General features: G+C 35.8%; 1 protein-coding gene across 1 annotated transcript in view; it reads left to right on the forward strand.

The window, feature by feature from the left end:
- Window positions 1–16,058, forward strand: part of ARAP2 (ArfGAP with RhoGAP domain, ankyrin repeat and PH domain 2) — a 169,065-nt gene that overhangs the window by 35,658 nt on the left and 117,349 nt on the right. The window contains exons 7-8 of the mRNA XM_044913011.1: window positions 602–722; window positions 8,973–9,151. Coding sequence (XP_044768946.1) covers window positions 602–722; window positions 8,973–9,151 — 300 coding nt within the window. The remainder of the gene's footprint in view (window positions 1–601; window positions 723–8,972; window positions 9,152–16,058) is intronic.

The following is a 16,058-nucleotide window of genomic DNA, read 5'->3' on the forward strand; positions in this document are numbered from 1 at the left end:
CCATCTTTTTTCATTCTTTTGTCTTTTTCATTCATTTTTTGTTGGGAATTAAAGGTAAAGTGAGGCAGTTGTGATATTAAGATAATTATTAGAATCACTGGGTAATATGTTTAATTGATATAATGCAACAGTCTGGTTTTGATATGTATTCTTGTTCACAACATGCAGTAGCAGTAGTTTTGAAGTAGTTTAGTTACAGTACCCATCATGGCCAGCAGATGCCTGCAAACACCATAAAATCATTTTGACCAGATAGTTTTAAAAAACATACAGTTGGTTTTGGGAACTCTGCATTGCTGGTCTAAGTGCAATTGTTTGTATTTGATTCTTTGCCTTTTAATTTTAAATTCCAGAAGAGGAGAAAATTGAAAAGACATCTCATGTGAAAGGACCATTTAATATTTTCCTTTCTGGAGTGTTAAGTGTGTCTGAGGATATATACTATTTGTATGTCATTTTAAAAAGGTAGATTAAAATTATGAAAGAAGCACAATATGCTTGTAAATATTTGTAAATATTGTACCATTCTTTTTCTGATAAGGTCACAAGAATTTCATTTTAATCAGTCTTGTTTGTGTATCTTTTTCTCTAACCAATACAGGAAAAGTATTCAAAAGGAATAATTCCCCTTTCTGCTATATCTACGGTACGGGTTCAAGGAGACAACAAATTTGAAGTTGTTACAACACAGAGAACTTTTGTTTTTAGAGTAGAAAAAGAAGGTAAGATTATTTCTTTATCCCTGTAAAAACACTCATAGACATTAATATCTGACCAATCAGAAGACTGATAAACTAGTGAAGCTACAAACGTCAAGAGATCTTAAAATATGTTACTTTTAAGTAATTTACATTTTATATTATTTTGAATGCCATAAACAAGTTGGCAAGTCATTTGCTGTTTGTTCATTATTCTTGCATGCAGCAAATACTTAGAATCTACTAAGTGCCAAGAATTCTTCTAAATTCTGGATATATAGCAGTAAAAAAACAAAACAAAACAAAAAAAAACCCCAAAATCTCTGCTCCTTTGGAGTCCACCTTTTAGCTGTTGTTTCATAATGCAAAGTAGTTATTTAATATGCAAAAACAATTTTTCTCACTATTAAAAGATTGGTTCTAGGGAAGTTAACTTATGCCAGGTTCAACTGAACACATGGGCTCAATAATCATTCTCGTCCAGATTTTGGAGCATCTTTTATACTTTTTCAATTCTTTTTACCTTCTTCCTCTGCTATAGGTCACTTGATGGTGAAAATTAGATGGCATGCAGTTTATGGATAGAGACTAAATCTTTAGATTTTTTTTTTTTTTTAAAGATTTTATTTATTTATTTGACAGATAAAGAGCACAAGTAGGCAGAGTGGCAGGCAGAGGGAGAGTGAGAAGCAGGCTCCCCGTGGAGCAGGGAGGTGGGCGTGGGGCTCGATCCCAGGACCCCAGGATCATGACCTGAGCCGAAGGCAGCCACTTAACCGACTGAGCCACCCTGGCGCCCCTAAATCTTTAGATCTTTTCTGACTTTTGAGGGGTGGTAAGGAGGGAGATCCAGGAGAGCTAAGAGTTTTCTGTTGCATACTTTGATTGACTATCAATACGTTATTACTATATTCCTTACTACTTTTAAATAATATAGGTAAGGCCATCCTCATTAATTAAAGAATTATAATTTTAACTTATTTTTTAAAGCTTTTATTTTAGTATAGATTATAATTCGGTTTTGAAAATACTTCTTGGTACTTAATCATTTGAGTAATGGTGATTTAGAGAACTTACTAAATTCTTGATATATGCAGTGATCTGTGCTTCATTATTCACGATAGTCTTGTGAGGGATGTAGGTGTTACAATTATCCCATTTTATAAAAAGAACAATCCCATTTTACACCGAGCCCATTTTACCCTTTTATAAACTACAACAATATTAGATCTTATGGGGCAATATTTGTCTTTTTTATACTGATAGATTCCTAGAACATAGACCAGTGCAAGGCACATAGAAAACATTCAATAAATCCTACCTATTCCTAGAAAGCTTTCAGTATTCCTTGGCATAATCAGTAAATGCCTAAGTTCCAGCTGCTGTCCACACTGGGGCAGCTTTTTTCAAACTGCATCACTATGCATTTGTGAAATCAACTTAGTGGTTTCTGATGGTACTAAAACAAATCCCCCCAAAGCAGAAAAACATGAAATAGAATAAGAAATATTAAAGTGCATTGCTTCTAGTAAGTATCGTATTGTGAGACATACCTGTGTAAATATTGCACATATGTAGGGGAAACAGTGCTTCTTACTTAAGTTGCTATTTAAAAAGTCGTTGAGGTCTATAGCCCCGAGTCGGGGTTGGCAAACCATGGCCCGTCGCCTAAATCTGGACACTGCTTATTTTTGTAAACAAAGTCTTGTTCCATCACAGTCACCGTCATTTGTTTGCATATTGTTGCATATTGTCTGTGGCTGTTTTTGTGCCTTAGTGGCAGCATTGAGTGTGACCAGGAAGGCCCAAGGTATTCTCCTTTGGACTGGATAACGTGAGGATCTTTCCTTACGCTTTGGTTTCCTCTGCCTAGAAGGTGACTGCCTGTTTCTTTGAGGTGCTTATCACTTTCCCCTTGGCTTCTCAAAATGAATTTCACATATGCCGCATAGCTTGCATTTTAAGATAGACACACTAAATAAAACTTCCCACCTGTGTGAAAATCTGTTTAGCCATATTTACTTACTGTAGTTAAAAGGTAAACAGACACATTAAAGTAGAATATATCAACCCACATGTTTAAAAGTTACATGCTGTGATACATAGTTCATATATGGTTCATAGTTCATGTATCACATAATTATGATAGAAACAGCATAAGAATTTCATTAAAACTTTGGTGTAAGTTATTATTTGTAAAATAAGTCTTAGGTCTTTAAGTTTTAAAACATGAAAATACTGCTTCAATAAAAACTGAGACTATCCACATGGAGTTACTGAGTAATTTTACTGAGTGGTTTTACTGAAAGTCATTTTTAGGGCGCCTGGGTGGCTCAGTTGGTTAAGCGTCTGCCTTCGGCTCAGGTCATGGTCTCTGGGTCCTGGGATCGAGTCCCACGTCTGGCTCCCGGCTCAGCGGGGAGTCTGCTTCTCCCTCTCCCTCTGCCCCCCCTTCTCTCTCTCATGAATAAATAAATAAGATCTTTTTAAAAAAAAAAGTCATTTTAATGTCGTAACTAATGTTTTTAAAGATAGGTAAATGTAGAGATGTGTGTGTGTATAAATAGTATATGTGTGTCTATATATTTAGTATGGCACCTTCAAGATACTAAGTATGTTTTATTGTTTTTTCCTCCTCTCATGTATACAGGTGGTTGATTATTTTTTACTTTGGGGGAACTAAGAAATCAATCATAGTGGCTTATGAAATATTTGACTTTTAAGCCAAAAGAAACTTTACTTCAGTCTAACCAAGAAGCAAGACAAAAGTTTAGAACACAAAGGGGAAATGGGTTGACATCCTAGCAGAAATGAGTTCTCCCTTTTTGGTGAGAAGGTTCTGAATGGCCTATCCTTTGTCTCCTTTGAAGCCAGGGTCCCTGTTGCCAAACTGTTGCATTGCCCATTGGCATTGCTAAGACAGGATTGTCATTTGGCGTCTTTTCCCCACAAATTTTCAAAGGCTTCAATTCCCCCAGGTTTCCTAGTGAAGTATTGTTATGCTCTTAGTTGAAAGTGAATTATGTTGAAATAATAACATTTAAAAAATACTCCTCCTCAAATAAAAAATTTAGTGGGATTCCTTTGTCCTGAAGCAGAACCACTGGATCTGATCATAGGGTCATAACAGCTAATGGTCTCTCCAGTCTGTATTCCCCTGGCAGCTGTGGTCACACACGCAGATGCATGACTTCAAAAAGCAGGTGATGTTTTGCATTTGCAGTTCTTACAGTGAGGAAAGGGCTTAAGAATTCTGAGTGGTCATTTGTGTTCCTGGGCCATTTTCAGTGCTGGGTTTCAGCTGCAGTCTCATGTTCCTGTCTATCTCAGCTGGTCCTGGATCCCTGGGAGGCAGGCAGGTGTTTTTCCACTCAACTCTGTTTCCAGACAGCATCTTACAGCCCTCCAGTGGCAGCGATGATGCCAAGCTTGTTTGTTTGTTTGTTTTAAGGAACACTTGGTAAGAAACCCATAAATTTCCCTTAGTTATTGTGGGCAAGCAGACTTGCCTGTCTTGAAATAGTCAGTGTTGTTTTTTGTTTTGTTTTGAGGGAGAAAGAGAGCACAGTGGGGAGGGGGGCGGAGGGGGAGAGAGAGAATCTTAAGCAGACTCGGCGCTGAGCGTGGAGCCTGACACAGGGCTCAATCTCACGACCCTGAGACCCGAGCCAAAATCAAGAGTTGGACGCTTAACCCACTGAGCCACCCAGGTGCCCAAAATATTTAATGTTTTAGAACATTGTAAATGGAACATTTACTAGGTGGAGGGAAAGCCAGGGGAATTAAAAGTTCTCCGTTGTATAAATTGGCCGACTGTTGTAATGGGTCACAAACTGTGGAGTCATTCTTGAATCTTTTTCCTCTCATATCGCACATCCAGCCCATCAGCACATCTGATCATTTTTGACTTTGGAAATATATCTGGATTCTGATCGATTCTGACACCGCTGTCATTACTAGTCTAATGCAAGCCACCACCTCTCTCTGGGTTATTGTAATAAACTCCTTTGATTGACTTATAGTCCTATTTTCTATACAGCTGTCAGCGATCATGCATCAAGGAAGTCTGATCACGTCAGTCCACTTCAGATGCTGTGCTGTCTTTCCATCTCCCTGAGAGTAAAATACTTACGTCCAAGAGCCGCTATGTGATCTGGCTCTGGTCTCTTTGTCCTTGTCTCCTCCCGTGCTCTCCCTCGCTCACTACATTTCAGCTCTTCTCTTGTTCTTGAACATGTCAAACCCCCATGTCAACCCCAGGGCACTGACACTTGCTTTCTTCATCTGAGAGTGCTCTTCCTGCAGCCATCCTCCTGACTTGCTCTATCACTTCCATTTCCTTTACGCTTTTGCTTAACCATTACCTTCTTTCTGAGGCTTTTTCTAGTATCAAGTATAAGGTAGCACTTCTTGTGTCCCTCATCCCTTGCTTTACTTTGTCCCATTGCACTTGTCACTGTGTAATACATTATATATCTATGTTTTATTGCCTTCCTCCTTTCACAAGAGGGCAAACTTCAGGAGATTAAGGCTGTGGTCTGTCTTGTTCATGCTTCCATTCCTGGTATTCAAAATAGGTCTTGAAGCCCAGTAGGCACTCAGTTAATATTTGTACAAATGAATGGCTATTGATTTCATGAACAGTCATGGTGTGCAAATACTTCCTTCTCTGAAATTGATCATGGGTTATGTTGAGGAATCTTTAGTTCAATTATATTAGCATATCAAAAGTAAAGGTCCATCTAGACTTTGTTAGATTCTGTTACTAATCTTTTACACAGCCCTTATGTAGTAATCCCTAGGATAATCAGTCCTTTATGTGACTAATGAATATGCCTACTGCTAAATCTAGTGGTCAGACAATATTGTCTCTTTTTGGTTTTTGTTTGTTTTTTTACTTTTTTGATTCTTACAGTAGTTGGCATACATTCCTGAAAACCTCAAGAACTGATTTGAGGGAATTGCTATTTTATTTATATTCTAGCATAATTATAAGAAAGTGGTGATTTTGTTTTCTCTAATCCCTCCCCCCCCGCTTTTTTTTTTTTTTTCCTTTGTCCAATCTGGAATGCTCTACTTTGAGCAAAGCTATATCTAGGTCAGGGCAGTTTTCTAAGGAATAGTGCTTAGCACAGTGCTAAGATCAAGACAGACAGTAAACGTTTGTTATTGGAAAGAATAAAAGCACCTTGGTGTGAAGAGCAGGCAGAAGCTAGTATAATAACTAGCTTTGCCCAAGACACTTAGCCTAAGGGAAGATCAGTATTTGATTTGGAATATTGTGACTTATCAAAGCATATTCCCTGTGTCTAAGGACACACACGTTGCATAGCCAAATATCAGTGATGCTTGTAATCTATTTTATTGTGTTTGAATGATCTGTATCACTGTTTATTTGCATTGGCATGGTTAATTAAGAATAAACTGAATGTTACTATTAATTCTCATACTTATTCATGACTGTTTACTTCCTATTAGTAAATGAGGCCCTCAGGAGCTAGACAATACTTCTAGGCTGTAAGAGAACCATTTGTTTAGATGCAGCCATCATATGTTTAAGTCCAACAGATGCAATTGCTAGTTTCAAATTATTTTCCTGAGAAACTGAGATATATGCTGAGAGCAAGGTAGAAGCCACAAACACTTTGGCCTAATTTATAAAGTTATGACCTACAAAGTGAAACAAGTCAGAGAAGGACAAATAGCATGTGATTTCACTCATGTGGAATTTAAGAGACAAAACAAAATGAAAAAAGAAAGAAAAGCGAAAGAAAAACAGGCTCTTAAATACAGAGAACTAACTGGTGGTTGCCAGGAGGGAGGTGGGGGAGGGGATGGGTGAAATAGGTAAAGGGGATTACAAGTACACTTACCTTGATGAGCGCTGAGTAACGTATGGAAGTTTTGAAGCATATTGTACACATGGAACTAATAGAATACTGTTGATTATATGTCAATAAAAATTGAAAGAAAATTAAAAAAAACTAAGTTGGGTTTCTTTTCAATAAAAATATGACCTACATTTCAAACTACATGATTTATGTAGATTAATATAAACAAACAAAAAACATTGTGTTGTTTACTTGGCAGGAGTATCTTGTGTGAAACTAATGATCACAAGTAATAACCAATGGAAGGTTTGTTGTTGTTCCTGAAAATATAAATTATCCTAGTGCAGTCTGGATCTGTTCGTGTAGATATAAAATGGAGACATTTTCATGTGTTTTAGTTTCTAATGATGCTGGGGAAGTTGGGTAAATATTTCTTCCTGATCCATGGGAACTATTACCTGGGGACTATGTAATTGTCCTAAAGCATTGTTGAATGAGTTTAAATAAATACTTTGGCCTTGGTCATTAAAGACAAATGTGTTTAGTAGTTTGGAGAGTGAGGGAAAAATAAAGATAATTTAAAAATTATGGCTCATTATAAAATAACTTAGGGTTCATGTTTGAATGGGAGCAAGTCTAATCTGGAGACCTAGACCAGGATCTAGAGATCTTGAATCCATAATGGAGTAATTCTTTCCACACCTTAGATCTGAGATACTACCCCAGTTTTCCAAGCTTGAGCTCTGCTTATTCTTTCCTTCTTCTTCCTTCTTGATAATTTTTCCTACCTGGAATTCAGCCTGTTTTGTTTTGTTCCTTTTGCCTTGATAATCATTTCTTTGTTTTTTGCCAGCCCATTTTCTTGCCTCATAGATAGAGTTGTACCTCAGGATTTGTCCCATTTCTTCTCCTTTCACATTAAACATTTATCTACTTCCATGGATCTTCTTTTGTGTAGGTTACCTTCATTCACGCATTGCTGTCCACCTGGATGCTCGTGCTAGGGCACTGAAAACCTGAGGTGGTTCTGTTAATAAAATGGAATCTTCCACCTTCTTTGCTCAAGTCATTGTACTAAGCTAACTTTTATTCTGATAATTTATATTTTTTTGTGAATACCTGTCAAACATATTTAAAACTTCAGCTGTTTTTTCCGTCACTTAAGGTCTTGACTCTTCAGATATGCTTTTGTTTCCATTTTCATTGTACTTCAAGCCTCTCTTGCCTTAGTCCTGATCCTCCCCAGGCTTTCAGTTTGGTCTACCTATCATCATACTAATCATGTCATTTCCTTGCTAAGAATCCTGAGTTTTTGTTTTTGTTTTTGTTTTTTTTCTTCCCTCTGTAAAAAAGTTTGGAGGCAAAATTCCATACAAGTACTGCAGAAGCTCTATCCATATTTCCTATTTCCTCTTGAGTTCAAAATTATCAATATGCTTATCTATAAGTTAGTCTCTGAGCAGATGTTGGTTCTTTCTGCCTTTGTTCTTGTGTTTTTCTCTGTTTAGAGTCATAAAGTTCTGCTCTTCCTTCACCAAACTCCAGTTTTGTCTTTTCAAATGCTGCTCATTCCAAGACCTAGCGCAAATACTTCTTTTCATAGTGCTGAGAACAGTTGTCTGAGTTAAAACATTTGATTCTCCTAATTTTAATACTAACTTGCTGTATGACCTTCAGCAAATGACTTACTTCCATTGAACTGACTCATATTTTATTTGATATCATTTGTATGACATTTATAGTATTCTGTGTTCTATGTTCATATATAACTTGACTTACAACTTTGATTGCTCTTTGGGGACTATATCAGAGTCCTGTGTCTGTAACACAGTGTGTTATACATAGTTGAAGGTCACTTAGCTTTTGTGGAGGGAGAAAACCAAATTTTAATTTACCAAATGAGATGCTGTTGTTACTGTAGTGAGAATGGAAGGATGAGTGAATATCAAGTCAGCATACTCTTAAGTAGAGTAGGCTCTAAGTAATAGAAGTAAGATTTTCTGGGCCTTTGAGCAACTTAATTGCCAGATAAAATCTGTTAACTCATGTCAGTATTACTTCTATTAAAAGAGAAAATCCAATCTCATGAATAATCTATAAGAGTGCTTCTTAAATATTAACATGGATTCAAATCACCTGGGGATCTTCTTAAACTGAAGATTCTGATTCATCAGGTCCTGAGTGGGGCCTGAGATTTTGCATTCTAATAAGCTCCGAGGTGGGGCCAGTAGTATTGATTACAGAACACCTGGGTAGTGTTATTTCTTTTCTCTTACAGAATTGGGCCATAGGGCTCTCACTGCAGTAGCATTTAGATTGTGGTTGTGGGAAAGAATCTGTAAATTATGTGTTACAGGGAAAATAGATCCTTTGCCCATGTTTCTGTGCCTGTATAATTTATATGAGTATGGATGTATGTATTTTCTCCTGTCTTCATTTTCAGAGGAGAGAAATGACTGGATCAGCATACTATTAAATGCACTGAAATCACAATCCCCTGCCTTGCAGTCTCAAGCAGCTGCTGCCCCTGAGAAATGTGGATATCTTGAACTGAGAGGGTATAAAGCCAAAATTTTTACTGTGTTAAGTGGAAACAGCGTGTGGCTTTGCAAAAATGAACAGGTGAGCTCTGTTACAGTAATTGCAAATTGTGGTGCCTTGATTACATTAACAACTGTGGCTTTTTTAGACTTACTGTTTTTACTTATAGCGCCTTGCTTTTGCCTTGAGTACTGCACCAGATGTAACAAAGAAAGAGTTGTTTTGTTGAATTTTCTCAGTTCCTCAGTGACAGGAAAGTAATCTACATCAAATTTGAAGCTAGACATCACCTTTTTAAGGGACTGGGAAAATAAAATCTTGAAAATAATTTTTGAAGGGTATTCTTTAGCTGTAGTGTTATAACACTATATGAGGTAACAATCAACCAATTAACCATTACAGCTGTTGATGAAATAGGCACAGTTCTGCACTTGTTGTGTTTCTTTTGTAATAGAAAATTATAAGAGTAGGCACAGGTAACATGTTTTCTTGAGTTTCCAGCATTTTTTTTTTTTAAAGTAGATATGTTGCTTGCAGAGGAAATAATTCACTGTAGGCAAGTGGTTCATATATGCACATACATACACATGCACCACATATAAATGAAGTAGACTTGAGTTGTTGACTTACTGAATTTGGTTAATATTAGAAAGACAGTAGAGAAGTTCAGTGTTTTGAGGAGACTGGTATTAAAGTTCTAACAAATTCTGTTAACTTTATTTGATTCTGTAGACTTCCCTTTCTCTAACATATCTGATTTTTATTTTATTTTATATATTTTTTAAAGATTTTATTTATTTGAGAGAGAGAAAGCACGCGCATGCATGCACACACACAAGCAGGGAGAGGGGCAGAGGGAGAGGGAGAAGCAGACTCCCCACTGAGCAGGGAGCTAGATGTGGGGCTCGATCCCAGGACCCTGAGATCATGACCTGAGCTGACTGAGCCACCCAGGTGCCCCTAGCAAATCTGGCTTTCAATATGTATAAGAAAATACCCCGTTTGGGGAATGAATTCTTAATCTTTTAGCCTAGAATATACTAGATGCTTAGTAATTTGTGGAATTGCATGGTGTGCTTTGGATATCTGATCTAAGATGAACTCATTAATGACATATAATGAATTATGATAGGCTGGGATATAAATGCTGACTGTTTTCATAACAAATACAGATGTCAACTCAAAACAAACATTAGTTTCAAAAATATTAACTATAGATCTTTAAAACATCTTCTGAACTTCAGTGTGATCTTATTGATTATATTTTTTGGATAAGATTTCTTAGCCAGTTAACTGTGGAAGGCATCATTGAGCATTGTTGGCATATTAATAACTTGGATAGTTAACATATTCCTCAAGAATAGTAGTGATGTAAAGCTTATAATGTGTATGAACTGAATGAACATTTTCAGTCTGAAGTGAGATGATTAAAACTTTTCTCATTGGAATGGAGTTTAAAAATGCATAATTTGCATTTATTGGTATGTAAGTTACTCTGCCAGATTAATTGAGGTATTCATTTTTTACTTGCACGGATTTGATGGACTTCACATTATTAGTTTCATCGCTTCCGTTAGCTAGATTGTTTGAGTTTATGTTATTCTCCCAAAATAGATGTTTTTTTAAAGTTTTATTAACATTCTCTGATTAGAAAGAAATTGTATGAAATTATTGCTTTAATATTAGTAATTGAACATAAAAAGCATAAGAATGACTATCATCTGGTGAGTACCAGGTATTGTGCTAATTAATTTATAAACATTTCCTTTTAATCTTGCCCACAAATGTAGGAGGAAGATCTTCTCCTCCATGTTTTATAGATGAGGAAAATGAAGATTGCGTAAGGATTGTAGATAGTCATGCATAACAAAACCAGAACTTTATGACTCTAAGTGTAGCATCTTAGCAACTATACCAAACTTTCTTTTTAAAGTGTATGTTGAAAATTTCTGGCCTGTGACCTTTTAGAAATAGCCTAAGCTTCTTTCCTTGAATAACTTAGCTGCTTAGGAGGTTCAGAGTATAAGTGTGTATTGAGTAATACACATTCTACCAAGTGAGGCATTCTGCAAGTGGGTGCGCTTGCTTAGGACTCAAGTCCTGTCTTCCAGGAAGAAAAGTCTGACAAGACCATTGTTTGTAATGGATGACGAACCCAGTGCTTTATTAGGCTTATGCAGGAGTTGTAGAGAAGTGCAAAAAAAGGGCAACTAATGAAGTCTGGAGATTAGAAACACTTCCACATACACAAGTAATGAATACATTCTCCTTAAAAGTTAAAGCATTAATGCTGGACCCCTCCTCATCTTTTGAGACATAAACCTACTTTCAGTGCATGTATATTTCAGGTCTTTTTCTATGCATTAACATGCCTTTATATATACCCTTAAAAAGTACATACTGTTGCTTGTGTATGTGTTATTTTTAAAAATTTTTTATTTTATATGGAGCTGGGTCTTAAGGGACTTGATCTTGAGTCAAGTCTTAAAAAACTAGTTGGCTCAGGACTGGATGGTTAAATTAAGGAAGGCCTTCTATGTTTAGGCCCTAACTTACCATTCCAGTTTTATCTGTGTTTACATCCTGGTGTATGCCTTTCTCTCTAGAGGAAAGTTGCCTATTGGTTTTTCACATGGTTGAGCAGATTGTGTGAAGAACTTGGGTGATGTGCTAAATGGGGAGTCTTTCTCCTGAATGCAGGGGGCTTTAAGCTTGCATTTAAGAAAAGCACTAAAAGGTAATCATTCAGTGCTACTTCTAAAAGTTTTATATATACAACACATTAGGTAATTTTGTCCTTTTTTTAAATATGGAAAAAAAATTACTTATAAAAATGTAAGAGGTGTTATCCCTGAAGCTAATATAACATACCAATCATACTTCTATAGTAAAAAAATAAAAAAAGTAAGAGGTGTTAGCTTTGAACTTCTGTATCTAAATTTGCGTTGGATCTAATTGAGTTCCATGCATCAAAGCTAAACTATTTTCAGTTTTAAAAATTAAAAAAAAAATAGTGAATTTATTGCCCACATAATTTGTAGTGTGAATAGAATAAAAAATAAGGAAAATTGACCTACACTACCCTAAATATGAATTATTTTCATTCTTCTTGCTTCTGTTGATGCCTAGTTTTACAAATTTACTTTGGAGGTCACTCCAGAGAGAGGAAACAAGTAATGGATAAAGGTGGAAAGGTAGCATATATTGAAGAGTTACTTAAAAGGAAGCTCCAACATTCATTTAGAGCAAAGACGATTGGACAGAGCTAGCAGTTCCGGGTTTTCATTCTTTCTCTGCTACTAATTGGCTCAGGTAATTAAGTTAATGTCTTTAGGTTTAAATGGCGTCATGTAAAGAAGAGAGATGGCTTACTATTCCTAAGGCCATTATGTAAATTGCATGTTAAAATTCCAGATATCTGGGCTCGTTTCAGACTGCAGACTTGGAATTTCTGGGGATAGAATGTTGGAATCCACATTTATATAAGGCCTCCACATGTATCAGAAACTACATACAGTGAAACACTGCTCTAAGGGTATTTTTTTTTTTTTTTTCTTTAAAAAATGATAAGCATCTAGGTAAAGAGAGCAAGATATTTATGGAGTTGGAAAATGTGTAAAAATAGCCTTCAGCAGCATTGAATTCATCATCCTGCAACTTGGGACTATCATACCTCTTTTTGTGATTAACTTTCATTTGGAAGTGATCTTTTCCCTCATTGAACATTTTTAAATGTGCCAACATTTAAGTGCAAAGTTAAGATAATCATGATTAGTAGTAATACATTTTGAAATTTTGAAGAACTGTTATTAATTGTAAATATTTTTAAATTTAGGTTCTGTTTTTTTTTTTTTTTTTTTGCGCTAAGATCTCAATTTTTAAATTAAATTGAATTCTACAGTATCATTTAATCCCTTTTTCTTAACGTAGACTTTTATTGCCAGAGTATGATCTAGTGCAAACATTAGATTCCATTTGCAAACTCAGCATAAAGGGGACAATGTTTGGAAAACAGTTTGAAACTGTTATTTCTCATACATTCCTTCAACTCTGTCTGTCTGGAAGTGTACTCTAATTTTGTGGATTATTGTTAATCTTTTCCAGAGCTTTTTCTCTACTTCCAGAAAGTGTCCTTAAGATTCTGTGTCAAGCATCCCTACAAATATATTTTCAGTAATTTTTTCACCTTTTTCTAAATCTGTCCCTTCTACTGAATCAGTAACTAAGTTAAAATAGCTGTTAGCACAGGCTATCATAATTATTGCCTTTGCTTGTTTTTGAAATTCCTTCTTTTTTAAGAGAAATGGTATGATGATAGCTGGGGGGATGCCAATCTGCATCTCCTTATGGACACTTCACTGACAGGTCTGAACTCTATGGAATTAACATGGACTTTTTGTTTTCCCAATTGCTTGGTTCAAAGATTCATTTTTTTCTTTCATCTCTGTATTTCCCTTTCATTCATTAGTAGATTATAGGAACTGAAATTTGCAGTAGTTCTCTACTGAGTAGGAGAAACGCCTTAGGGAATATCATATCCCCTCCCCCTGCCCTTGCCCAATAGGTTGTAAAAAGTTGAAAAGAACTATGAAGAGATATGTAGAAACATTTGTTAGAAAGGAGTTTGGCAATGTAGAAACAGACACAAATTCTCTACCTAATTACTCAGTTGCAAAACACTGTGGTGCTGTTATCACATAAATTACACGCCATCCCTTTATTTAACACCATCTCACAAACGCAGTGTTTAATTTTTACAAATATTGTTCTCTTATGTTTTACATGCCTACAGTATAATTATGATAGTTTTTCTCCAGTGTTACTTGAACTTGTTTAAAATGAGTTGTGTTTCAGTTTATACAGCTTATACTACATACAATTCCCTGTGTTTCTGTATTCATCCATTTTACAAAATGGATTTTTACTGGACACCTTCTCATTTCTGGGCACTGCTCTAGGCTCTAGGGGTATAGCAGTGACCAAAAGATGCCTTCTGTTTAGGGTCTCACCTTCCACTGTGGGTATTGCACATTGTGATAAATAAGTGGACTTCTGGTGGCTTTCTGTATGTAGCCTTTTCTTCCTTTCTGATTATTATTATTATTATTATTATTTTTGGCATGGACTTTTATGACCTTTTCCTAAAGAATTGTTTACATTTTAAATGCTGTTAGCTACATGAACTAGGTACCAGCTTGATTTTAACCTTAAACGTGTTGTAATTTTATATTCTCAAATTAATGGTGTGATAGTTTATTCACTGTTAGGTCTTCAGGAGTTTCAGGCCCGTAGCTGACACTCAGTAAACATTTTGCAGGATGAAGCTTGTTGAATGAGCGGTCATTTACAGCTGTTTTTCTTGTCTATAGAGCTTACCATTTTTTGTTTTTAAATTTGTTTTTAAGTTACTCTCTTTTCTGTGAATTGTCTCTTGATTTTCTTTTTCCTTTTATTTATTGGGATTTTATTGTCTTTCCTGACAATTTCTTTAAGCTCTTCATATAATAAAGATAATTAATCATCAGGTCATTTTCTGTAACTGCTTTTCTGAGCTATCGCTTACTTTTCATTCTTCAGTTAATTTTTATTGTGTAGAAATTTTATTATAATTAAACTGCTTTTTATTTCAAAGCTTATAGATTTTCTATATTCTGGCAAATAATTATTTTATAAATTTATTTGCCTTGATGATGTGGATGTAGTATATAACCCAGTATTTAAAATTTCAAATGAAATAATAAAATCTGAATGTACACTGAAGTATATGTAGTGTTACATACATGGTATTGCTATTTGAATGAAATTTCTGCAAATGGATGTGAGGCACATTTAAGATAATTGGCTTTGGTTTCCATTTGTTAGGTTGTTCCGACAGCCAGCCTCCCCCATTTTTTTTTTTTTTTTATCTTTTTTTGTGATAAGTTTTTTTCAGGATCATGTTAGTATTAGTGAATTTGTTACAACCAGATGTCTTGCTTGGTGGGTCTGTGTATCCATTTAATGATAATTGTGGCATTGAGGATTTAACTATATAAATTTACTTGATTAAACATTTTCAAATCAGGGTATAACAAGAGACTCGTTCCCCCTCGTTCCCCCTCCATAATGTTCCCGGTGTCTGGCACGGGAATGAAACGCTAATAGAATTTAAATAGACCTCATAGGGCTGTGGGTTGAGTAGCAAAGAAAGAAGCAGCAGGATGTAGGTGGTGGCCTCAGATTCTCTGGGTTCTGTATCTGGCCAAACTCTGCATCTGGTGTTTCCCCGGAAATGTGGTGCCAATGTCATACAATGCCACATCTGTTTTCAACAAATGTTTAAGCACCAAGTTCTTAAATTTCTGGCATGGAAACCTGGCATCCAGTATTTCCAAAAATAGGTTTGAGATTTCAGCAAATTTGGGGTTAACAAACCCTTCTTTAAATTTCCCGGTTAGGAATCAAACTTTTATTTTGCTCTTCCGCCATGTAGCTTCAAAATGTAGTTTTAACCAAGTTCTGTTGTTACAAATTCATACAAATAACCCATTTCAGCATCTTGGTAAATATTTACCATTCATTCTAAACCGAGTATATACTATAGAATCATTGGTGTGAATACTTTCAGTCCTTATAAATAAAATGGAGATACTTTTATTGAAGACAAATTCTGGGTTTAGAACTCATAAATGAAAGAATTGTCTGTTTCTATTAGACCCTTCATTTATGTGGCACTCAATTTTTACAACCGTGCTGTAGAAGGTAGATATTACTGTGTTTTTATAAATGAGGAAGTTGAGGTCCAGATAAAGTAAGTAACTTGGTAGTAGTCGGAGAGCCAGTAAATGGCTTAGCCAGGATTCTCCCCCAGGTCTGACTCCCAACATGGTGACGACCACCTTCGCAGGTTGTCCAGATCTGTTCGCCAAGCAGTACCATTGTTACGGTAATGCTGATGGAGGGATTCATGCTTTCTGAGATCCCACATTCTGTGATAGCAAATTAAATG

The sequence above is a fragment of the Neomonachus schauinslandi genome, chromosome 2 (assembly GCF_002201575.2).
Source record: "Neomonachus schauinslandi chromosome 2, ASM220157v2, whole genome shotgun sequence".
NCBI lineage: Eukaryota > Metazoa > Chordata > Mammalia > Carnivora > Phocidae > Neomonachus > Neomonachus schauinslandi.